Source organism: Cebus imitator, unplaced genomic scaffold, assembly GCF_001604975.1.
Source record: "Cebus imitator isolate Cc_AM_T3 unplaced genomic scaffold, Cebus_imitator-1.0 Scaffold238, whole genome shotgun sequence".
Classification (NCBI taxonomy): domain Eukaryota; kingdom Metazoa; phylum Chordata; class Mammalia; order Primates; family Cebidae; genus Cebus; species Cebus imitator.
Genome location: NW_016107553.1, coordinates 1,077,672 through 1,102,267, shown reverse-complemented (window position 1 = coordinate 1,102,267; position 24,596 = coordinate 1,077,672). Strand labels below are relative to the sequence as shown.

Sequence of the window (24,596 nt, the reverse complement as noted above, 5' to 3'; positions counted from 1 at the left end):
CTGGGTTCAGGCAATTCTCCTGCCTCAGACTCCTGAGTAGCTGGGATTACAGGCACATGCCACCATGCCCAGCTAATTTTTTGTAGTTTTAGTAGAGACGGTGTTTCACCATGTTGACCAGGATGGTCTCGATCTCTTGACCTTGTGATCCACCCGCCTCGGCCTCCCAAAGTGCTGGGATTACAGGCTTGAGCCACCGCGCCCGGCCATTACTGTTATTTTTTGAGACACAGTCTTGCTCTGTTGCCCAGGCTGGAGTGTAGTGGCATGATCTCAGCTCTCTGCCACCTCTACCTTGAGGGTGCAGGCGCTTCTACTGCCTCAGCCTCTCGAGTAGCTGGGACTACAGGCATCCACCACCACACCCAGCTCATTTTTTCTATTTTTAGCAGAAACAGGGTTTCACCATGTTAGCCAGGATGGTCTCAATCTCCTGACCTTACGATCTGCCCACCTCAGTGGGCCTGAGTGCTGGGATTACAGGCGTGAGCCACCACACCTGGCCACACGCATTATTTTATTCTTCCCAACAACTGTGTAACTATCCATCTCCATTATATGGAAGAGGATGCTGAGGTTCAAAGAGGATATAACTTGCACAAGGTCACATAGCCCAGAACTGACAGAACTAAGTATGATTCCCAGGTCAGTCTGATTCCAAAGTCCACATCTGTTACTCTGCCTCAAAGAACCATGGAGACTACAAAGTCACTCGAAAATATTAAGTCCTATTATTAGTAGTGGTATTAACATCAATCAATCAGCTACGGTAGTTTTCCTTTTTGCTAGTCAATTAACTGACTAGATAAATGAGTTGAGAGATTCCTTTTGACTATCAACTTTTTTTTTTTTTTTTAAAGAGCCAGGGTCTCACTATGCTGCCCAGGCTGGACTCAAATTATGGGGCTCAAGTGATCCTCCTGCCTCAGACTCCTGAGTAGCTGAGACTGCAGGCGTGAACCACCGTGGCCAGTTTTTACTAGTAACTTTTAAAGTAACTCAGTGAGGAGAGTTCACATTCTCTTGGCGGCCTCATGTCTGGACCCACCCCTAAGAGTCATCACCATCTTTCCCTAGACTGCTCACCCTCTGCAGCTCTTCCTCTCTTTTTCGGTGAATTTTCACATTTAATTTTAAACATCAATCTTTTCATACTTTAATTTTAAGACAAGTCAAATGAATCCTCTAGGTGTATGTATTTGTGTACATGTAGGTATAGCTTGGTATGTAACATAATACCCAGCTGTGTCTAGTGCTAGGCATGGGATTTATGCATGATCCATCTTTTCACATATAGTGTTTAGGTTTTTATTCCAAATTTTACAAGGTACTTTAAGTTGAGCTTTATTCTCTAATTAGAGGAGTTTTCTCTCAGTTCAGAATTACTTGAGTTTGTTTCCCTGATTTGAAAAAAAAAAAAAAATAATGCTTATGATAGTCAAATAAATTTGCATATCTATAATTAGCTGAGATTACTTTTCCCCGGGGAATGGTAATGAGATCCGAAATGAGAAAGAATAATGAACCTGATGAAACATTCCGTTTACAGTGAACCTAAATGATGCTAATTATATCTTTAACAAAGTTTTGATTGAAGGCCACATGGGATTATAACTGAAACTTTGTTCTTACTTTATGAATATATTAAATGTCACAAGTCTTATCTTTTATGTACCGAGGAACCAAACTCAGTCTATGTGGAATAGCAGCAATGCCAGCTAACACTCGCAGAGTGTGTTCTATCTGCCAGGCACTGTCCTAAATGTTTCGAATAACAGGATCATCTGAATATCTCTGGGAAGGAGGAGTAATCATTATCTCCATTTTACAGATGAAGAACAGTAAGCTAACAACCTTGCCCAGCCAGCAGGGAAAGTACCAGAATTTAGTCGTTTTATGTTGTACCGCGCTCAACATCTATGATTGAGGCACAGCCATCCACACAGACAACTGAAATTGAATTAGGCAAGAGAATTATGAACTACAATGACACTTGACATATTGGATGCTGGCACTCAGTGCAGGTTGGTAGAATAAATGACTTCTTTTGAAATCTGCGAACATTTCCTCTTTTCCAGACATGAGCTGCTGGTAATAAAATAGGTAGAAAACGAAATTTTGGAAGCTGTACTTGTGTTTTGAAGGCTAGTTATTCAGGGTATCAAAGAGGAATAAAAAGAAAATACATGGCTAGAAAGTCCCAGACATAATAAGTCTGCTTAAGAAACTGAAGAAAATCCACTTTGTTAAAAAAGAAACAAAGAAGTATTTATCAGTTCTTATAATCCTTACATAGCTTTGCTCATAAACAAAGTCCATACAGGTCTCGCTGTCTCTTTCTCTATTCTCTTCCCTTTGCTTTCCAGGAGCTACCTAAGCAGATCACATTAATGAGATAAAATACCTTCAAAAAACCAAGAATCCTATCTTGGGCATATTCAGTAATGAAAGCTCATGATGGATAGCGTCTGAGCTTTGCCTGAGCTTGGCAAAGTCTCTCGTGCGGTAACCTTACCCTTTGACGTAGATGTCACTCATTTCCTCTCCTGTGATGCTTTTCTCATCCAAGATAACGTCCTTGGTGTTCCAGATGATCACACGCAGGTAGTATCTGCAAGAAGCACAGTTGGAAGGTAACTTTTTTTTGTGGTCCTGGACTAAGTCCCCAGCCCAGTGTATGTAGCAGGGTCTCAAGATGACTTACTTCTTGGCTTTCCGGGGCGTGATATTGAAAGGAGGGCCGGGTGGCCCCAAACTCTTGGGGAAAACATCCACCCACATCTGAAGTTTCCCCTAAATCATTTGAAAATGAAAAGAGGACTGAAGTTATATGACGGGTAGCAGAAGCCACAATTTTCTTTCATATTTCTTAGGGGAAAACTGTTTCTTTGGTCCTTCTAATTTATTAGTCCATATGGAAGGCAAGAAGTGGAGTAGAGCAGACCAAGATTAATCTTGTATGTACAACGTCACTTAGGCCACCGGCTTTCCATTCTCACCCAGGGGTCTCTGATGGCTGCACGTGCCCACCTGTATCATAGTCTGAGTCTCACCTGGTTAATAAAACTGGGGACTTCCTGTCACTAACCCAACCCCAACACACACACACCCTCCACAAGCAGGCATGCACACAGGCACATCCTCTTACAATGACTTAAAATTGGGTCCTTCACCTTCAGCAGTTATGCAGTTATTCTATCCATCATCACATTGCCCACCTGACACCAATCCCGGTTTTGCCATACCCAAGGGTTTCTCTACTTACCTCAAAGTACAAAATCAAAGTAATGAATGCAATTAGTGAAAATGGTACTTAATTTTGTAAAAGAAAAACTTACAACATAGCATTTTCAAAAGAGGAATTCAATGACATGAACATTACAGCTCCCAAAAGGTAAGGCTTTCTTGCCATTGGTTTATGAGTGCCCACCACCAGGTAAGTGGCTAGCAGGAAGGAGAGGCAGACGCCTGAACTGACACTTGTGCTGCCAACTTGAAAGCCTAGACTGACGTTTGTGCTGCCATCTTGGTGAGGTCCTGCTCAGCTCTTTGACTGACTCAGACTGGGCCCATCCTTCTGACTCGAATGTTCTTCCAGACAGGCCAGGAATGCCATGAAAAAACTATACCAACCATACAAACCAATTTATATTCTTCAAATTGTTTTAGAATGTTCTGTAGACTCTGTCTTCAGACAAAAACAAACTGATCTTCAAGACAGTTGCCAAGGAAACCACTAGGTTGGCTTTCTAAAGCATTGTGATAAACATGCATTAAGTGGAGCTCTTGAAAAGGGACATATTTTACTACGACTCTCCTCCAGCTAATCTCTAGGGCTCAGGCTCTACAATTCATCAAGCACTCTACAGAACATTAGGCGTCCAGTGTCTCCCCAAACCCAGCCACAGTCTGTGGCTAATGCTGTAGGCAGAAGTGATGGGGTTTGTGGATTCCCAGGGAGACGTCTTCCTCACTCTGTCATTTCTTGAAATTCCTTAGACAGCCAAGGGGTGAGAGGAGAGAATGAAGGAGGAATAGGCTCTTTGGTGAAAGGAAGAACAAGAAAAGGAAGAAATGGAAATGTAGAACAAAATAAAAGGAAGAAGGATGTGATAAAACAATCTAGAAAGCCCAGGCCACCCCTTTAGCAATCAGCGTGTCCACAGTTTCACTGTTAGGGTCAACAATATTTGCATCCATTAGATTACTATTTCTTAAAGTGTGATCAGAACCTCTTCAGGTACTTGTTAAAATTCCAATTCCTGGACCCTCCCTAGACCTACTGGATCCAAATCTCTGCAGGCATGGCCTGGACATCTTCATTATCTCAAGTGTCCACATAGATTATTTTGTCAGTGGTCATGTCTTACTTTGCTTCTGTGAAAACTGCTCCCATCTTCTGGGAGTGGAATGTCCCCCATTGCTATCCACATGGTCCCTGTTTCCCTGACATTTTAGTCTCAGATGGCACCTCCTAAGCTAGGCTGAGCTCACTCACTTTCCCAGACCCTGCCCACCTCACTGCAGCTGAGCGGTCCCATGGTAGACATCGTGGTTCAATTTGGGCAACAAATCCCTATGCATTTGGAAGTAGATGGGGCTGCATTACAACAAACACTCAAGGACTCTCTAATATTTGAACTCATAGGAAGGGGATCACAGCAAGAGGGCAGATTAAATAGACTCAGAAAAACAGAGATGAGACACAGAGAGACCCTGGTTCAGGTTTGTTCTGAGTCATAGCTAATCTCCTGCCTAGATTGAGAGAGTTACCTGAGAATTCTTATAATAAATTCCCCTTTGGTATGAAGCTAATTTGAGTCTCATTTCTACTGTACATCTAAAAGTACTCAAACAAGATAAAAGGGCAGACATGTCAGCTATTGCCATTGCATTTGGGGCAGGGATAATGGGTCTTCAAGGGCAGGGGGCCCCTTTACCTGGGAGATGTTGGGCTGGAAGGTGCTGTGCAAAGTCCTTGTTTCCACATGCTCAGGGACCAGCCCCTGAGTCCTGAGGATGTGAAGAGCAAGCCGCTCTTCAGGGGCCCCGAGGTGCTGGTGCAGGGTTTTGTTGGCTTCTGCAACGGAAAGTGGCATTGAAGCAGGAATGAGGATTTGGGAATAGTTCAGCCAGACTGCCTGGAGCTGCTTCCAGCACTTTATCCCAGACCTTGCCAAAAGGGACATGCAGCGCCAACGTGCAAACTTGGACTTGTGAAGTAATAGTTGGCAGAAAGAACTTCTGACCAGGAGCCCTGCCCTACCCAGGCTCAGACCTAATTTGTGGACTTCCAATAGTAATGGGACCAGGACACCGGAACGGGTAAGTGGGAGCATTCTGTATTTGCTTCTGTGGCACAAGCTGATGGCCTGCCTGTTTCTCAGCCTCCCTTGCAGTTAGAGGGGGCCATGTGACCCAGTTCAGCCAGAGGGTAACATGGGTGGTAGTGACATGTGTATCACCTCCAGACCTGGCCCAAAAATCCCTCCTGGGGGCTGGGCATGGTGACTCACACCTGTAATCCCAGCACTTTGGGAGGCCAAGGCAGGAGGATCACAAGGTCAGGAGTTCAAGACCAGCCTGGCCAGTATGGTGAAACCCCATCTCTACTACAAATACAAAAATTAGCCAGGTGTGGTGGTTTATGCCTGTAGTCTCAGCTATGCGGGAGGCTGAGGCAGGAGAATCACTAGAACTCAGGAGGCAGAGGTTGCAGCGAGCCGAGATTGCACCACTGCATTCCAGCCTGGGTGATAGAGTGAGATTCTGTCTCAAAAAAAAAAAAAAAAAAAATCCCTCCTGGGTAGTAGGAGTCTCTATGTGCCTTTTGTGCCTTTCTCTTCTGGCTGCAAAAAGAAACAGCAACCTTAGACTCCTGTGCTGAAGAACTGCAGAGCTAGAAGATGGCAGGGCCATGAGTCCATGGAGCACTGCTTGGAAGACAGCTATCCACCTGGAGGAATACCTACTTAGAATCAATGAGAAGTGAACTTTTGTGTTAGAACACTGAAATTTGGAGGTTCAATTTTTACAACAGCTAGCATCACTGTGGGTTTGTTTTTTTTGTTTTGAGACATCTCTCGCTGTAACCCAGACTGGAGTGCAGTGGCACGATCTTGGCTCACTGCAACATCCACCTCCTGGGTTCAAGTGATTCTTGTGCCTCAGCCTCCTGAGTAGCTGGGATTACAGGTGTGCACCACCACATGTGGCTAAGTTTTGTATTTTTAGTAGAAAGGGGGTTTTGCTATGTTGGCCAGGCTGGTCTTGAACTCCTGGGCTCAAATGATCTGCCCACCTTGGCCTCCCAAAGTGTTGGGAATACAGGCGTAAGCCACCGCACCTAGCCATCACTGGTATTCTAAAAACATAGGCCCCAGATTCTCTTGACACTTCTCCCATGAAGAGGTGGGTCTGATCATTTCCCTTTGAATCTGGAGACATAGTCAGACACCAAAGTATGGAGAAAAGATGCTGAATGACTCCGAGACTTAGACATGAAAGGCCACTCAGCTCCTGCCTGGTTCTCTTGGGACCTTCACTCTGGGGGACACCATCCACATGTAAGGGGCCTGAGTCCCCAGAGTCTGCCACGCTGGAAAGGCCTGTGTGGGTGCTCTGGTCATCAGCCCCAACCAAGAGCCAGCATCAACTGTCAGCTGCATGGGTGGGACCCTGACTGCTCCCTGCAGCAGGGCCTTCAGATGACTGCAGCCTCAGCCATCATCTGGCTGCAATCACAGGTGATGAGCCACCCAGGCCCAAACCTAACTTGTGGACTGCCAACAGCAAAGAGACCAGAACGCCAGATCGAGTAAGTGGGAGCATTCTGTATTTACTCTTGCGGCACAAGCTCATGGCCAGCCTCTGCCAGAACTGTTCATCTGAGTCCGTCCTGAGTTCCTGACCCCCCAAAATTGTGAGCAAAGCAAAATGGCTGTTCTCAGTTACTAAGTTTTGGGGTGATTTGTTATGTATCAGTAGTAACTGGAACAATCCTCGTGACTGATACAGCTTTTTTGGGGGGAGTTTGATTGTTTGCGAGTATCCTTAACCATTAGACTATGATCCTTCCCGATTTATTTCCAATCCTGTTTGCAAGTTCACATGTTAGGAGCAGCATCAACATTTCTTTTTTTTTTTTTTCGAGACGGAGTTTTCGCTCGTTACCCAGGCTGGAGTACAATGGCGCGATCTTGGCTCACCGCAACCTCCGCCTCCTGGGTTCAGGCAATTCCCCTGCCTCAGCCTCCTGAGTAGCTGGGATTACAGGCACGTGCCACCATGCCCAGCTGATTTTTTGTATTTTTAGTAGAGACGGGGTTTCACCATGTTGACCAGGATGGTCTCGATCTCTTGACCTCATGATCTACCCGCCTCGCCCTCCCAAAGTGCCGGGATTACAGGCGTGAGCCACCGCGCCCGGCAACATTTCTTAAACATCTAATCATCCCTGATACCAAGTCCTCTTTAAAATGGAAAGACAAAACACAGGGGTTTTTTGTTTGTTTTTTGAGACAGGGTCTCACTCTGTCACCCAGGAGTGCAGTGGCATAATCTTGGCTCACTGCAACCTCCGCTTCCTGGATTCAAGCCATTCTTGTGCCTCAGCCTCCCAAGTAGCTGGGATTACAGCCGTGTGCCACCAGGCCTGGCTCATTTTTCATACCTTTAGTGGAGATGGGCTTTCACCATGTTGGCCAGGCTGGTCTTGAACTCCTGAGCTCAAATGATCTGCCCGCCTCAGCCTCCCAAAGTGCTGGTATTACAGGTGTGAGCCACCGCACCGGCCTCAAAACAGTTTTTTACAATGTCAAGAATCAATTTGAGGGGCAGAAAGCACTTTTCTTCCTGTGCACCTTTGTCCAGCTCCCCTTGGACATCCCATGCACCCTCCACTGTCTGCTCTGGGTGCAGATTCCGCCAGACTCCTTACACGTGGATCGTGTCCTCCAGAGTGAGGGTCTCAAAAGAACCAGGCAAAAGTTATGTGGCCTTTTGCATCTAACTCACATGCAAAATATGGAAGCACAGCTCGCATGCTCTATGATGCTAACTGCAGTCTTTGTCATAGTGTGGCTAGCTGTTGATGCTCCAGGACCGGTTGTATTATAAATTGCTGCTTAGGAAAGAGCAAGACCCAAGCTTGGACACAAGCCACATGGGAACTTAGCAGGCTCTTCAAGCCAACCACAACATCCCTGAAGCTTCTGCAAGAAGGGCTGGACCCAATGATGGAATAAACCTGGAAGGGAAATTCCTGCACTACCATCTGGGCATTTTTGAGCTGATTATGGAAATTAGTTCATTACTAGTACTTTGTGTTCAGCTCAAATGGCTATGATCTAAAAAGGGCAAGTAAAACATAGGACAGTCAAGAAAATGTGTGCACTCTGACACTTGACAGCAGAACTCTACTGTGGCTGTTGTTAGATAGTGTCATGTGCGCGGAGTCTCATGTGGTATAATTAGGGCACTGGCTCTGTCTATTCACACCGCCAAACCCAGCAACATATTTGGGTTACTATACTTTGTACTAGTTTACAATCCACAGCTAGGCACTCACCAAATTCATCCAAACTGTAGTCTCGTCCTCCATATCTGATTCTACTCCCATCTTCGGAAAGGATGGGTGGTGGGAAGCCTTTGAATCTGGCGACATTTTGAAGCAGCTGTGTTGGTCTCAGTTGATCTCGCCAGGTATTGACTCCAGAACTGCGAACAGCATCACATGGCTTGGAGTTAGGGCAGAGCCTGTAGGTTCTTCTCGGAGCCACACACACATGCTCATGTACTCTCAGGTGATCCCATACAGGGAGCAGGGAATCCCTGCTACACTCTGACCTTGGCATAGAAATCTATTTCAGAGTACTAAGAATCCACATGCTATTTTGGCCTCAGCGAAACAAATGTATTTATTTATTTAATATTTTATTTATCTATTTAGCCCTCAGTTTCCTCCTGTAAAAGTGAGGAGTCTGACTGAGATCACCCTAGTCACAAGAGGCAAACTCATAAACTAGAAATTACAAGCTATGTCTCATCAGATACTGAGGAAAGACACTGCATAGCAGGCAGGGGAAGAGAGACTTCCTGAAATTGATTAAGTAGAGGGCACAGAGAATCTCTATTTCCTAAGGGCAGGAAATCCCTGCCACCAAACGTGGCCAGCCCTCAGTCCTTGACATGCAGGAGGGACTCAATGAGGGAGAGCAAGGGAACTGGTGTTCCGGGCTGCTACCCGTGCCATTTCCCAGCGCACGGCACTGCTCCAGCTACCATGCTTTACACACATTGTAATGTGAACGGGCACCATGCAGTGGCCCTGAGATTGCCTAAAATAATCCTGTGCTTGAAATTCGTACCTCACTGAGTGACAGGAGCAGCGTCTCAGTGAAGGAGGGCACTAAGGTAGAGGGCCCAGGCCTCCCCAAGTGCTGATGTCAGAGGAAGCAAAGTGCCTCTTGTATGATCAAAGCAACTTACATGCAGTACTGCTCCGGTATGCCGCAGTGGGACCCAAAGCGGGAAAGGAATCGGTTTTCCAGATCAATAATTGTTTCTCCTACTTTTTCATCCCGGGTAAAGGTGTCATAATCATAGACAGAAATTTTCAGGTCTTTTTCTTGAGGTAAATAGCAGCTCAGTTCATACATCCTAAATAAACAAATACAACGTCAGAATCTCCATGATCTATCCGGGTCCCTCACAAAAACCCAGGTTCTGTGCACGGAATCCCCAGGCCATGCATGCTATGGCTGCTGGAGGACATCCAAGTAGGATAACCAGGGTGAGTTTAAATGCTAGGTTCAAATCCTACCTCTCCTGCTTACCAGCTGCGGGACTCTAGACCAGCTACTTCTATGTGCTAAGTTTTCTCATCTGTAAAGTGGTGATAATAACACCTCTCAATCCAGTGTTGCTAGAAGGATCAAGTGAAGAAAGCTTTTTTTTTTTTGTTTTGAGACCGAGTTTCACTATTGTTGCCCAGGCTGGAGGGAAATGGCACAATCTTGACTCACTGCAACCTCTGCCTTCCAGGTTCAAGTGAATCTCCTGCCTCAGCTTCCGGAGTAGCTGGGATTACAGGTATGCACCAGCACATCTGGCTAATTTTGTATTCTTAGTAGAGATGGGGTGTCACCATGTTGGCCAGGCTGGTATTGAACTCCTGACCTCAGGTGATCTGCCTGCCTCGGCCTCCAAAAGTGCTGGGATTACAGGTGTGAGCCACCGCGCCCGGCCAAGTGAAGAAATATTTAGAGAGCATTTGGCATGAGTGCATTGCTCCAACACCAGTATAATAATGACGATGTATAATGATATTACTAATTTTATCATCACATGCCCATTAGCTGTTCACCTGAGCACCTCCAGTCAGCTCGGAGATGAGTAAGGCACAAGTGCCCTGACTTACAGCTCCCTAGTTGTGCCCCTTCTAGGTTCCCTCCTCCGCCTCAACAAACACCACTGCCCCATAGAACATCTTTGACTCGCCACACAGAAGCACAGGGGAGGGGAGTGAGTGCAATTCACCACAGGTGTGATGTGCAGGGTGCCCTGAAGCCTCTCCCCTCCTCCCTCCTCCCAGACCCTCTGGGTCTGCCCTTGGCTGCAGTTTTTTAGGCTTTTTCTGAAGAACCCACATTAAAATGCAAACACTTCTGAGATGAAGATAAAGAATCAGACAGTGCTTTCTGTAGTGAGTGAGCAGTGTACACCAGAGGGTGGGCTCTGGGCTCTGTATCTGCACTGTCCGCAGAGGGGGCGCTTCCAGAGAAGGTGCTCAATACATTGTATTGAAGGAGAAGCTATGAGAAGCCTCCTCCCCTTCTCCGTGCACTCTGGTGCATGGACTGGTTCCTGCCCAAAGAGCCAGGAATGTTGATTCATTTGAGCAGAAAATGGATATGAGAAAAGATGCTTCAGTCATGATAATACATGAAGCACCTTACACACATGTGCCCCAAAACGTCCCGTTTCCAATCCCAGATTCCAAGAAACTAATCGCATGTGGTCTCTGGGAGAAAGAATTCTTTGGTTAAATAAGGTTGAGAACCACTTCTTTTGCAGTTCTTCTGGACAAACTAAAGGTTCTGAGAAGTCCTGTAATTATAATACATATGTATTTTTTGAGACAGAGTCTTGCTCTGTCACCAGGCTGGAATGCAGTGGCGCAATCTTGACTCACTGCAACTTCTGCCTCCTGGTTCAAGTGATTCTCCTGCTTCAGCCTCCTGAGCAGCTGGGATTACAGGTGTGCACCACCACACCTAGCTCTTTTTTGTGTTTTTAGTAGAGACAGTGTTTCATTGTATTGGCCAGGGTGGTCTGGATCTCCTGATCTTGTGATTTGCCAGCCTTGGCCTCCCAAAGTGCTGGGATTACAGGCGTGAGCCACTGTACCCAGCCCTATAATCTTTTTAAACTTAAGTGTCTTGGTTTCACTAAGGAATGTTTTTTTTTCTTGGACTATCAATTAATATCCTGTGGAAAACACTGATATTCTTTTGAATGCAATCTGCCATGATGGATAGGACTCTGAGTAATGGCCACACACATAGGAAAGGTTGCTCCTTCCTGAATTCCTGTCCCAGAGTCCCCAAGAGTCTCTGCTGAGAAGAAAGCTACCCCCTAAGACTGAGGCCATGGACCGGAGCCATCTGAGGGGCTGCAGAACCGGCGTCTCCTTGGCTCCACCCTGCTGGATGAGGGGAAGTCTGCCCACCTGCCAGACAGCGATTGGCCGAGCAGAGCCTGACAGCACAGCTTCCTTCCAGGGTGACCCCGAGCAAGACTTTTTCTGCCACCTAATTAAGCCTGTGCCTGGCTCCTCTGAGACAAGCAATTCAGACAGGGTTGCCTTTCTCCCTTCAAAGCTGGCTTTCCCTGCTTCCCCGTCTCCCTCGCAGAAGCCCTCCTTCCTGCCCTGCGTGCCTTTTCCTGTCTAGACCTCGGGGCTGGATCAGTGGAAGAAAAGGAAAACGATCATATTGCGGTGCCAGAGGATTACTTCCATTCGCTGGCCCAGGCGTGTGGCCTTGGGTGTGCAGACACTGTATGTGTGTGTGCACGTGCGCACAGGCATGCGTGTGTCACACAGGAGAAAGAAAGACTAGGTAAGGCTACAAACCAACAAACTCAAGAAGAAAAGAAGTGTATAGAAAAAACAGTAAAGCCAGAAATAAAAATATATGCCACGCAGCAAATGAGAACACAGTATTCTCTCACTCAGCAAGGTTCTGAGAACAAAACGTCATTTTCACAAACGTTTTAGACAGAGAACATTTTGCTACAGGTGATGGCTTTGCCACAAATGTGAAATGCCACCAAGGCAGTTGGAAAAGCACAGGGCTTGGAGTCAGCAGAATTTCTAGCTAAATCTCGGTTCATCACTTACCCCACCTCTATTGACAGAGCTCTGGGAGCCATTTCCTTCACCTGTATGGTCAGCTTGGTAATCCCTGCCCTGAGCAGCTAATAAGTTTGACATCTAGATGGAAATTAGACTGTGGCGTGCCACACAGACTCTGGGGTCAGATGCTCTGAGTTCAAATCCTCACTCTTAACAGTCTTTCTGTGCCTCAGTTTCCTCTGTTGTAAAATAGGAATGATCGACTGGGCGAAGTGGCTCACACCTGTAATCCAGCACTTTGGGAGGCTGAGGCGGGATGATCACTTGAGGTTAGGAGTTCGAGACCAGCCTGGCCAACCTGGCGAAACCCTGTCTCTACTAAACGTATAAAAATTAGCTGAGTATGGTGACCCATGCCTGTAATCCCAGCTACTTGGGAGGCTGAGGCAAGAGAATCAATTGATCCCAGGAGGCAGAGGTTGCAGTGAGCTGAGATCGCGCCACTGCACTCCAGCCTGGGCGACAGAGCAAGACTCCATCTCAAAAAAATAAAAATAAAATGGAAATGGTAACAACAGCACTCAGAGTTGTACGACTTTTGAGATGTTTTATATAAACAGCTCCACAGACAGCCAGGTGGGAGGGGGGTCCCTGGAAAAACTCCAACTGGCTGGTGCTCCCGTAAAGCTAGTACTTGTTACCTGTCTACCCCGCAAGCTATCAGAACCAAGCTCCTTCGTTTCTGTGAAATTCTTTTATTTTGGGTTTATCTATTTATTACCTGCTCCCTGTCTAGAATGTTTAGTTCAAGTCATAGTCTCAGGGCCTAGAACAGAGTTGGACACACATTAATGTCTTCATTCATGTTCTGTGGAGAAATGACGGCCAGAAAAACATTTAGGAATGTACATTACCTGCCAAAGACTGGGTTGAGAGTGTTGGGAATATAGTGATCTCGGTCTTCAATGACTTTTCTGCCCAGTGATATTTTTATGTAAGGGTCACACTGTGGGGACAAAATAGATGGGATGTTACATCAGCCTAAGGCACAAGGTGAAGTCAAGTTCAGGGACAGACTCAGCTTGCCTCCACACCCATTCCCAGGTGATGACAAGGTGGCCGCCATGGCACCCGTGCCGAAGACGAGGGAGCAATGCTCCCCATTTGGGTGGCACACAGCCAGCTGTGTGGGTGCAGGGGTGGCGGCAGGGTGGTGGTGGTGGGGAGTCCTGGCTCACACCTGTAAAATGAGAAGGACGAACCAGGGGACCTTAAGCCCCTGCAGCTCTTAGATAAATCCCCATGGGGACAATCCTCCTGAATACATTGTTTTGATGGAGTATCTTTCCCCTAGTGAGATAACAGACGCCCAGAAAGAAAGAACATGACAATTACTGCTCCTGATGACTGTAATTATCTTGCTACAGGAGAAGGCCCCACACCCAAACTCTTACCAGGCCATTGTTGTCCTGGGGCTGGAGCTCTAAGCCTCGAACAATGTAAATCCTAACCGTGCATTCCTGTGGGACGCTGTCAGGTAATTCCCGAAACTGTCTAGGAGGGGCTGGCACGCTGGGGTCATCCGGCAGAGGGTAGATCCGAAAGGAACCCTAAGAGAGAGACACAGATGGACTCACAGGACCCTGGGTGGCCCGGGCAGAGGGCTCCTGGGCAGTCCCCTCCTCCCCCAGGGGTGTGAGATTGGAGGATGGAAGGCTGCCTGCCTTTTGTGAAAGAAACAATGTATATTGCACTTTGCATATTTCCAGTAGGGAAGGTGAAATGATTCTCAAGTTATTTGAGAGCTCACAGGGGAGAGGACAGAGGAGAATGTGGGCCAGTGTGATGCAGAGGGTGGTGGTGAGAAAGAGTGAAATGCGACATTCTTTGAAGATAGGAAGAACAATAATTACTTTTTAAATCCAGTGAAATACTAACAGTGATTCCCCTTTTCCTGCAGCACCTCTGTACTTCACCTCCCACTCCCAGGCAAACTCCTTTTTGTCTTTCAGATCTCAGCTGAAAGGCGTCACTTCCTCCAGGAAACCTCCCTGACTGCTCCTGGGCTGGGTATGTCCTCTGGGTGCTCTCATCCAACCCTCTACTCACCCCTGTCGCAGCACTGGCCTCTGCATTGAGATAATCTATTTATTGTCTATATCCTTCCATAGGCTGCGAGCTTCTGGAGATGGATGAGTGGGGGCATTAGATCTTGTTCATCACCTTATCTCCAAGGCCTAACATAGAAATGCATTTTGAAGGAGTGAGCCAGCACAACTGCTGGAGAAGCCAAGTATTTTGCCATGAACCCAGGAGAAAGCACTGAAGCTGGATTCAGAACGTATAGGTCTCAGTTCCAGCTGTCTTCATTCAGTCGAGCAGCATAAAATAAGCACCTACTATGTTCCAGGTATTGGGGACCCACACAAGAATTCAGTGACTCCCATCTAGCATAGGGATGTTCAGTAGGGTTGGCTCTTGCGCCATTTGTGATTGCGTGGTGGGAGGCTGTACTGAGAAGGATTTGAGACCGTGAGTTGGTCATCATCCTCTGGTCCCTTAGCAACATCTGCTGCAGGCAAAGGATTAAGAAGCAGCCGCACATTTGCATGGCTTTGCTGAGCGTGGTTGCAGGGAGGGGCAATTATAACAGCAGATACTTTCCATGTGAAAGATGCTTTCATGGAGGCATGAACCCAGGCCTGTGGGAGCCCAGAGCAGGAGTGAGTCACATTGCCTGAAGCAATCAGGGAACACTTGACAAAGAGCGTGACATTTGAGCTGGGGCTTAAAGGAATGAGAAGGACTTTGTCAGACCACAGAGGCGGTGGAAAGGGCATCCAGGGAAGGAAGAAGAGCCTGTCCCAAGGCTCTGACTTGCGAGAGGACAAGGTGTGTCCGGGGCTTGGGTGAGGCTCTCCCAGGCAGGAGGGTGGAGTGTGTGAGGGGAAGGGAGGCAGGGGACCATGTAGCTTGGGAAAGCCTGGCTCTGCCTTTGGAAGGAGTTGCAGCTTGACTGTGGAAACCCAAGCCAAGCCTTTAAGTAGTCCAGAGAAAAGATCAGATTTGGTTGCTGGGAGGCTGGAGAGGAGTGTGATCAGAAAGGTGACGAGGACTGTCACGTGGGAAGTTGTCATGATGATCCTGCTGAAAGCCTGGTCGGGGCGGTGGGATGGGGACAGGAACCAGATCTTGGAGAAACTGCATCTTACGATTCCAGGCTGCTTGGCCTGAGCAGGGCGGCAGGAAGAGATACGAAGATGGCTCAGAGTGCCCCGGCTCTCCCTCCCCCTCCCCCTTTTCCTTTCTGGCACCTTCCAGCAACCCTCAGAGGCTGCAGGACATGGCCCTCCCCAGGCCCTGGTTGTCCTTTATCCTAGATCTGTATCGAAAATGAAAGTGGATTTTAAGCAGCACCAACACATACATCTTACTCACTTTAAACTCTCCGACCACAGAAGGATCTTCATTCTCATCTGATTTGCCTCGGTACAACTTGAACGTATCTGAGAAGTCTGTCAGGCCCTCAAATTCTGCTACGTTTTCTAGTTCGCAATCATATATCTGAAAACCATCAGCATAGTCTTAATTTTTCATTAACATGCAGGTAAGGTCTAAAATTAAAAAGACTGACAGTATCAAGTGGGCATGAGGTTGTAGATGGGGCAACTGGAACTCCCAGATCACCAGCGGGAATATAGACGGATACAACCACTTTGGGAAATGTCTGGCAGTTTCTTATGGAGTTAAGTAGTCACCTCTTCCACGATCCAGAGACTCCATTCCTAGGCACTTACTGAAGAGCAGTGAAAACACGTACACAAGGTACAAGAATGTTCATGGCAGCTTCATTATCAGGAGAAAGAAAAAACGACTTGTGGCATATCCACACAACGAAATGCTACTCAGCAATGACAAGGGACAACCTATGAATACACACAACCACATGAGGAGTCTCAAAACTACAACATGGGGCTGAAGGGGCCAGACACACCAAACATAAATCATACACGTCCCTTTAGAGCAAGTGTACAATCAAGCAAAAGCAGTTTATGGTGAGAGAAATCCGATCAGTTGCTCTTGGGAGGGATGAGGATAGTGGAAAATTGACGGAAGGGGACACAGGGAAGCTTTCTGTGGTTGTGGAAAAGTTCTCTGTCTTGTTTTGGGTGGTGGTTCACACAGGCTATATACAATAATGACAACTTGTTGAATGGATCACTTTATTGTATGCAAATTATGTCTCAATTTAAAAAGCAAGAAGAGTAGAGGAGGAAGAAGGGAGAGAAGGAAGGGAGGCAGGAGGAAGAGGAAGGAAGGAGGAAAGGAAGAAAAGAAAGAAGGAGAGTAAGGAAAGAAAAGAAGGAAGGAAGGAGGGAGGAAAGGGAGGGAGAGAGGGAAGGAAGAAAGGAAAGGAAGAAGAAAAGGAAGAAAGGCAGGCAGGAAGAAAGGAAGGAAGGAAGGAGGAATGGAGGGAAGGAAGGGAGGCAGGAAGGAGGGAGGAAGAAGGGAGGGAAGGCAGGAAGAAAAGGAAGGAAGGAGGAAGGAAAGTAAAGAAAGGAAGGAGGAAGGAAAGTAAAGAAAGAAAGAAGGAAGCAAGGAAGGAAGGAGGAAGAGAGGGAAGGAAGAAAAGAAGGAAAGAAGGAAAGGTAGGAGGGAAGGCAGGCAGGAAGGAAGGAGGATTGAGGGAGGATGGATGGTGAAACTGATCCCTCAGCCCCGTCAGATCATTTTTCTGAAGTAATGGTGCTTTACATACTAGTATTTCTTAAGCTACACTGAGAGGTTATGCCAATACCATGAAAATTATTTCAATGACTAGATATTTCTCATTCTGAAGTTTTTTTTTTTTCTCATACGCATTGTTCTGAAAACTTTAGCACTGCTTCTACTTGAGTACACTACAGGCTGAAAATTGAATGAAGAACTGAAAAATTCAAAACGTGAACAGAAAGCTCAGAGGTAGTCAGCCGTGCCGAGCTCAGCCACTTGTCTTCCTCCTGGGTACATGTTCCCATGGCTGTGATTTTATGCTGCATACATGTGACAGACTAGACTTTTCAGCGAGTGAAACCAAGCCCTGTTCAAAGTACACAATGAAGCACGTTGACATCTTGTGTCATTCTGCAAAGAGCTCTCTGACTTCTGGGTTTCCCTGAGTCAAACTGGATCATCGTGGTCTAATTAGTGTGGTACCAGCCCATTCCCAACTGTCTGCCAGATGCCTCCAAGCCCAACGTGGCAGTCATGTAACCATAACTCAACAGCTGTCCTCAAGTTCTGGAATCTTGGCAAAGCCACCAAAACCCATGCAAGAGGGCTCTCCGGGAGGGCAGAGGTTTTCCTGGCCCCTGCTCATTAGCACCCAGCCAAGGAACCTTTTAGTCATCCTCTTTGCTCTGCCTGTGGCCAGTTTTAAAGGATGTCAATGCCCCACCCACAGCAGCATAGATCCAGGTACCTTGAGCTTGGAATAGCCTTTCTGAATATACTGTCCGCATTTTTCATGTTCCCCCGAGGAAGCATAGAATTTACTCCACCAGTCCATGATTTCTTCCTCCTAAAGACATGTCAAAATGGAAAAATCTTTAGTGATGACCTGGCTTTCCAATCTACGCAGGAAAATGCATGTGTAATAGGTATGAAGAAATAGGTTCTTCTGACCCTATTAGAGGTGAGGTTATATGACTTTTGTTTACATGCATAACAGAAAAGCATTCATGATTCTTCTACTCAGAAGCTAGAGGTGAAATGACCATTCTTGGCCAATGAAATGTGTTTGGCTTTAATGCCCACTGTCATACTAGATAATGTTCTTATGTCCTTTAGACACAATCTATTAATTTGTTGTTTTTTACATTTTTATTCTGTTGACTTGATATTTACATATACATATAAATTTAAAGAAAACCTCCAATGTGTGTTTTCTACTATCTCATTTTCTTAGCCCTTTTACCCGGTAATGCCTTGTATACAATGCTCACTAGCTAAGAATTGGAAAAACTGGTTTTAATTCAAGTTCCTTCCTTTATTTTATAAGCCATACCCTATGTTACCAGCTGTACTGGCTTGGGCAAGTTGTTTAACATCTCTGAGCATCAATTTTCTTCATCCACTGAAGGGAATAATAACACAATGGACAAAGCATTCACATGCTGCCTTCATCTACCTCCAAAAGCTGTTCTGGAAATCACATGGGGTCTTTAGGAGAAAGAGCTTTGAAAATTATAAAACGTGAAACGAAAGGAGGGAGGCATGGTTCAGTTAGACCAGGGCTCCCGACCTATCCTAGGAGATTCTGATTCAATCAGCCTGGTTGAGACCAGGGCATCCAATATGCTTTCAGAAGTTCCCCAGGAAAGTCCAATGTGCACAGTGTTGGGAATCTCTGGTTTTGATGGGTGGCTCTTGGTTGGGCAGAAGGACAGCATGTCAGAGTCACTTGTGGAAGACTGTCAAACTATAGAGGCCTCCCAATCAGATTTATAAGAATAGATTCTCATCAGACCCACCCATTGCTTATTTTAACCTGCCTTGGAAAAAGTAATGTTGTCAAAAAAAAACCATCAAAAAACAAACAAACAAAACGGAAGGTCACCTGCAATACAGCCTCCTATTCAGTCTTAGGAGAAGGAAGAAGAGGCAAGAAAAGCTTTTATTTATTTATTATTTATTTATTTATTCATTTATATTTTGAGACAGAGTCTTGGTATTTCTCCTAGGCTGGAGTGCACTTGCTCTATCTCGGCTCACTGCAACCTCTGCCTTCTGGGTTCAAGCAGTTCTCCTGCCTCAGCCTCCCGAGCAGCTGGGACTACAGGTGCGTGCCACCATGCCCCGGTACTTTTTGTATTTTTAGTAGAGTTGGGGTTTCACCATATTGGCCAGGCTGGTCTCAAACTCCAGACCTTGTGATCTGCCCGCCTCAGCCTCCCAAAGTGCTGGGATTACAGGCATGAGTGGCTTTGAAAGGCTGCTTCTTATTCATGTTATATGTTACATTTTATGCTTATTTGTGTGTGTGTGTGTGTGTGTGTGTGTGTGTGTGTGAGAGAGAGAGAGAGAGAGAGAGAGAGAGAATGAATGTGGGTGTGTTACACATACTTATACAGAATTACTTCCCCTTTATGGGTCCAGCAATCTACCCCTGGATTTAGTTCTTTTTTATTTTTAAATTTTGAGACAGAGTCTCACTGACTGCTGGAGTGCAGTGGCACAATCTCAGCTCGTTGCATTGCAACCTCCACCTCCCAGGTTCAAGTGATTTTTATGCCTCAGCCTCCTGAAAAGTTGGGATTATAAGCACCCACCACCACACCTGAGAATTTTTGTATTTTTAGTAGACAGGGTTTCCCATGTTGGCCAGGCTGATCTCGAACTCCTGTCCTCAAGTGATCTGTCCGCTTCAACCTCCCAAAGTGCTGGGATTATAGGAGACAGCCACCGTGCCCAGCCCCCCTAGATTTAGAAAAAAATTATTCCCACAAAAATTCTGGGCAGAGCCGGGCACGGTGGTTCACACCTGTCATCCTAGTACTTTGGGAGGCCAAGGCAGGGGGATTGCCTGAGCTCAGGAGTTTTGAGACCAGCCTGGTGAAACCCTGTCTCTACTAAAAATGCAAAAAATTATCTGGGCATAGCAGTGTGCACCTGTAATCCCAGCTACTTGGGAAGTTGAGACAGGAGCATCGCTTGAACCCAGGAGGCAGAGGTTGCAGTGAGCCGAGATCACGACACGTCACTCCAGCCTGGGCAACAGAGTAAGACTCTGTCTCAAAAATGAATAAAATAAAATAAAAATAAAATAATAATAAAAATTCTGGGCAGAAAATATACAAATCTTAAATGTAGCAAAATGTATACCATAGTTACCTTTTCTGTCAGCTGCTCGTGCACATGTTGGGTCAGGAAGAAGGCAAACCATGTAACAGGTCACACAGATATGGAGACCCCAGAAACATGAGGTTTAAAAAGAAAGAAAGAAGGAAAAATTATTTTTCATGCATGCCTTACATTATCAACATTTTGAGGGGTTATTTAAATTATTCTAAGTCAAGATGAGCCCACAACTGAACACATCTTATTGGTTTCTTTTCTGAAAATATGCAAAAGGTTACACACAGTATGACAATGAAAGCCTAGGAAGTAGCACCTTCTCTGCACCCCCCAACCCCTCCAACTCCCCCACCATCTCAAGTTTTCGATGGAGTTAGACATTTCCCAGTCAGTTAGCAGTGAGCTCACACGGGCGGGGTTGTAGAGCTGCTCACCCTGCTGCCCCACACCTTTCATCCCATTTAGTTTCTAAAATATATTCCCAAACTTGGTCAATTCTCCTCCCCACAAAAAACTGTCCTGTCACAAGATATGTTTGACTGAAATGTTATCATGTAGGTATCCCTGCCGCCATGCCTATATTACAGCACCAAATAAATACTCATCCATCCAAACTGCTCTAATATGAGGATGTCAAGTTTTCCCACTGGCCAAATCCTTTCATGTAATTTTTTTCATGGAGAACCCACCCGATCTCAGGGCCCATCCAGGAGATGAGAGAATGAAGAACTGGGAAGGGAGGCTTGAGTGTCATCCTGGTATCTGCTGGGGCATTAGCCAAGCTCGTTTTCAGGAGCAGCTTGAAGACAAGCTACCTAGACCCCTTTCTGAGCTCCTAACTTTATGTTCATTCCTAAAGGGCTCTTCCTCTGGCTGCCATGTGAGAGGGCCTTCTGTAGGTGCCCCTTGCTATTTTCCAGATTGATTTTTGTTCAGCACGAGGGAATTGCCAAGAAAGGCAGAGTGAAAGACAGAAGTATCAATTCTTTCTATTAGATTCATACCAAAGCAAAATTAAGCGTTAAATTATCGCAGCTGAATTGAGATTTTTGAAGGGAGTGATTTTATTCCCAAGGTACTCTTACATTCTCAGTGGTTCCTGAAACCAGATTTTTAGAATCCGTTTGTTCACAATTCAAACCCATTTCAAGGAAAAGAACCGTTCATGATTTAAAAGGCATTATTTAAGACAAGTTGCTGATTTTAAGATTTAGCATTAGTATGGGAGAATTTATTCATGCACAGATGATCATTAGTGCATGTGGAAAGGTAATGGAAACAACTGATGTGACTTGCTTTATTATATCTAATAATAAACTTGCAATGGGAATCAAATCATTAAATGGCACAGAAGATTCTTCTTTTAGGCTTAAAACAATCACATTTGTTTAAAGATCAGTTTTCACTCCAAAATCTAATAGAAAGAATTGTAAGAAGGATTCGAGTCTTTAGGCTGAGGTCCCGCAGTCCCAGGCAGCCTCATGCACTGGGTTATCATACATACATGCACTGTCGCTGGAGAAGCCATTTTGCTGAGTGCTGTTGACAAACTGCTTAAGCACTGGAATTGGAAGGTAATTGTTGAGATGGCCATGTACGCATGTCCACGTTATCTGGCTAGCACTTGACGTATTTGCCCCAGAGACTTATTTCTTACTTTTCTTGTGATAGGGCTCAGCCCATTTGTTGAGAATTCCCATGGACATCACAGAGTAATGCCATGAGCTTCTGGAGTGTGACACTGTCACTCAAAGACACAGCCGCCAGCCCCCAGCAACAGCACAGTTATTTTTGAGCCATTCCCTCGGTTTACCCAGACACAAAGCCTGAATTGAGGAAGTGGTAATACATGTACATTACATGTACATTACATACACATGTAATACAGGGCATCAGCAAGCCTGTCATTAGCTCTTTCAAAGCGCAACTTTGTTCATTTGACTTTGTACAGATGTGTAATGTCTACTTTGATGAACTGGTGGACTCAGATCTTTGGAGATTTCAACCAGTCTTCCTTCCCCTTTCTTTCTTTTTTTCTTTCTTTTTTTTTTTTTTTTTTTTTTTTTTTCTTTTCTTTCTTTCTTTTTTCTTTTTTTTTTTTTTTTTTTTTTTTTTTTTTTTTTTTCTTTTTTTTGAGATGGAGCCTTACTCTGTTGCCCAGGCTGGAGTACAGTGGTGCAATCTCAGCTCACTGCAACCTCCACCTCCTGGGTTCAAGTGATTCTCCTTGAATGACTCTGTTTGTCAGTGTATGAGACACCCAGGTTTTTCTATTTGCTGTAGTTTTGAAGTGAAGAAATTGGTTGAAATACTCAAGGCCCTATTTCAAAACTAAGTATTCCAGCCACTTCTACATGAAGGAAAGGGGGAAAAATCTTAGCCCAGAAAAAAGAAAACACCAAATATCTCCCTGTTTCTCTTGGCACTCGGGAGGCTCACTGCAACCTCCACCTCCTGGGTTCAAGTGATTCTCCAGTGAGCCTCCCGAGTAGCTGGGACTACAGGCACATGCCACCACACCTGGCTAATTTTTTGTATTTTTAGTAGAGATGGAGTTTCACTGTGTTAGCCAGGATGGTCATGATCTCCTGACCTCATGATCTGCTCTACTCAGCCTTCCACTTCTGTTCCTCAGTTGTACTTTGGGCTACTGAGTGCACCGAAGGCACGTAATAAGAATTGACTGACGATGAGAGATGGCCAAGCTGGAGGCAGATTATACAGCGAGAACTTCAACTGTCTTTTTCTAGAGTAGTTATAAAAATCTACAGAAAAGATCTTAAGTGTATTAACTTCTGCCAAGGGTACTGCTATCCTACTAGGGATATTTGGGGTGGTTTACAAAGTGATCAGAGAAGTTCTGGCATATGGGATGGGAAATTTGACATTGTCGTTTGTGACTGTGTAGGACTCCCAGAGAGTCAAATCAAACACGCTGCTGGCTGTGGAGACTGGATTTAATACGGTCCAGTTGTTAGTGAGTTTAATGCAGTGAGAAGGAAGTAGATTTTTTAAGGCACTGTTTATGGACATAACATATTAAAGTACAATCTTATGCATTTTTGGGCTAGTTTGCACATTAAAACATGCTGTGAATATTCATCATAAATGCCAAGAGAAACAGGGAGATATTTGGTGTTTCCTTTTTTTCTGGGCTGAGACTTCTACCCCTTTCCTTCATGTAGAATTGGCTGGAATACTTAGTTTTAAAATAGGGCCTTGAGTATTTCAATCAATTTCTTCACTTCAAAACTACAGTGAATAGAAAAACCTGGGTGTCCCATACACTGACAAACAGGGTCATTAGAAATTTATGACACTTCTGCTTTATGTAGGGGAAGAATCTGGCATGTTGTATGTATCTCTGATCTGAAGATTGCAATGCTATAAATTTGCTTCTGAGACTTCACTTTCTAGCAAAAGATCTTTCTCAGACTGTCCACACCCAGGGTTCTCAGACCTGCCCACACATTAAAATCATTCGAGGAGATTTAAAAACATACTGATGTCTAGGTCCCTCTCCCGCTTGGGAGGTGAGGCCTGGGCATGGGTATTATTTTAAGTATCATGGGTGGCTTATTAGCGAGGGTTGAAGACTACTAGTCTACAAAATGTCATCATAATTGTTGATGAGTGCAAGATTTAGGCTCTTGTCTGTACTCAGTCCTCAATAAATGGATTGACTGATGATGATTATAATTGCAAGAAATGGTTGTTTGACTGAATTCGCCAAATGCTTAGACATCTGGAAGATAAAACTGATAGCAACCAATGATCAGCTCTAATGCCTACCTTAGAAGCCAGTAATGGTTTGGTGTCTTCCATTTCAATAACGATGTCCCGGCATGGTGGGGCAGACAGAAGGGAGGCTGCAAGACAAATAATTTCTTAATCTAAGATACTTAGAGAAATACAGTGGTGAATATTCTACTCCAAGTTCAAGTTTAACAGCCATAGGGTGGATGGTAGAGTTTATTCCACGATGAGGCTTAGGAAATAGAGAGGACAACTCCTGAATGTAGAAAATAACCCAACAATCCATCACTTACCCCAAATATAATACGGTTTTAGACATTTTCTAGGGGATTATAGGGTCCATCACTGTTTTGTTTTGGACAATTAGTCCAGGGCCTATGTAGAAAGTGCTCAAAAAAGAATTGTGTTGGCTGGGCACAATGGCTCACACCTGTAATTCCAGCACTTTGGGAGGCCAAGGCAGGTGGATCGTGAGGTCAAGAGATGGAGACCATACTGGCCAATGAGGTGAAACCCCGTCTCTACTAAAAATACAAAATTTAAATCAGTTGAACCTGGGAGGCGGAAGTTACAGTGAGAGAAGATCACATGGGGGACAAAGTGAGACTCTGAGAAGGAAGGAAGAAAGGAAGGAAGGAAGGAAGGA

At 45.3% G+C, this 24,596-nt stretch overlaps 1 protein-coding gene across 1 annotated transcript in view; it reads right to left on the bottom strand.

The window, feature by feature from the left end:
• The window catches only part of MYOF (myoferlin), a 190,280-nt gene that overhangs the window by 15,179 nt on the left and 150,505 nt on the right, over positions 1-24,596 (bottom strand). Inside the window, exons 40-50 of the mRNA XM_037727745.1 lie at positions 23,987-24,063; positions 20,231-20,242; positions 17,820-17,918; positions 15,797-15,922; positions 13,813-13,968; positions 13,273-13,364; positions 9,490-9,660; positions 8,570-8,718; positions 4,941-5,080; positions 2,705-2,793; positions 2,516-2,611 (exon numbers count right to left, since the gene is read on the bottom strand). Of these exons, the coding sequence (XP_037583673.1) occupies positions 2,516-2,611; positions 2,705-2,793; positions 4,941-5,080; positions 8,570-8,718; positions 9,490-9,660; positions 13,273-13,364; positions 13,813-13,968; positions 15,797-15,922; positions 17,820-17,918; positions 20,231-20,242; positions 23,987-24,063 (1,207 nt within the window). The remainder of the gene's footprint in view (positions 1-2,515; positions 2,612-2,704; positions 2,794-4,940; positions 5,081-8,569; positions 8,719-9,489; positions 9,661-13,272; positions 13,365-13,812; positions 13,969-15,796; positions 15,923-17,819; positions 17,919-20,230; positions 20,243-23,986; positions 24,064-24,596) is intronic.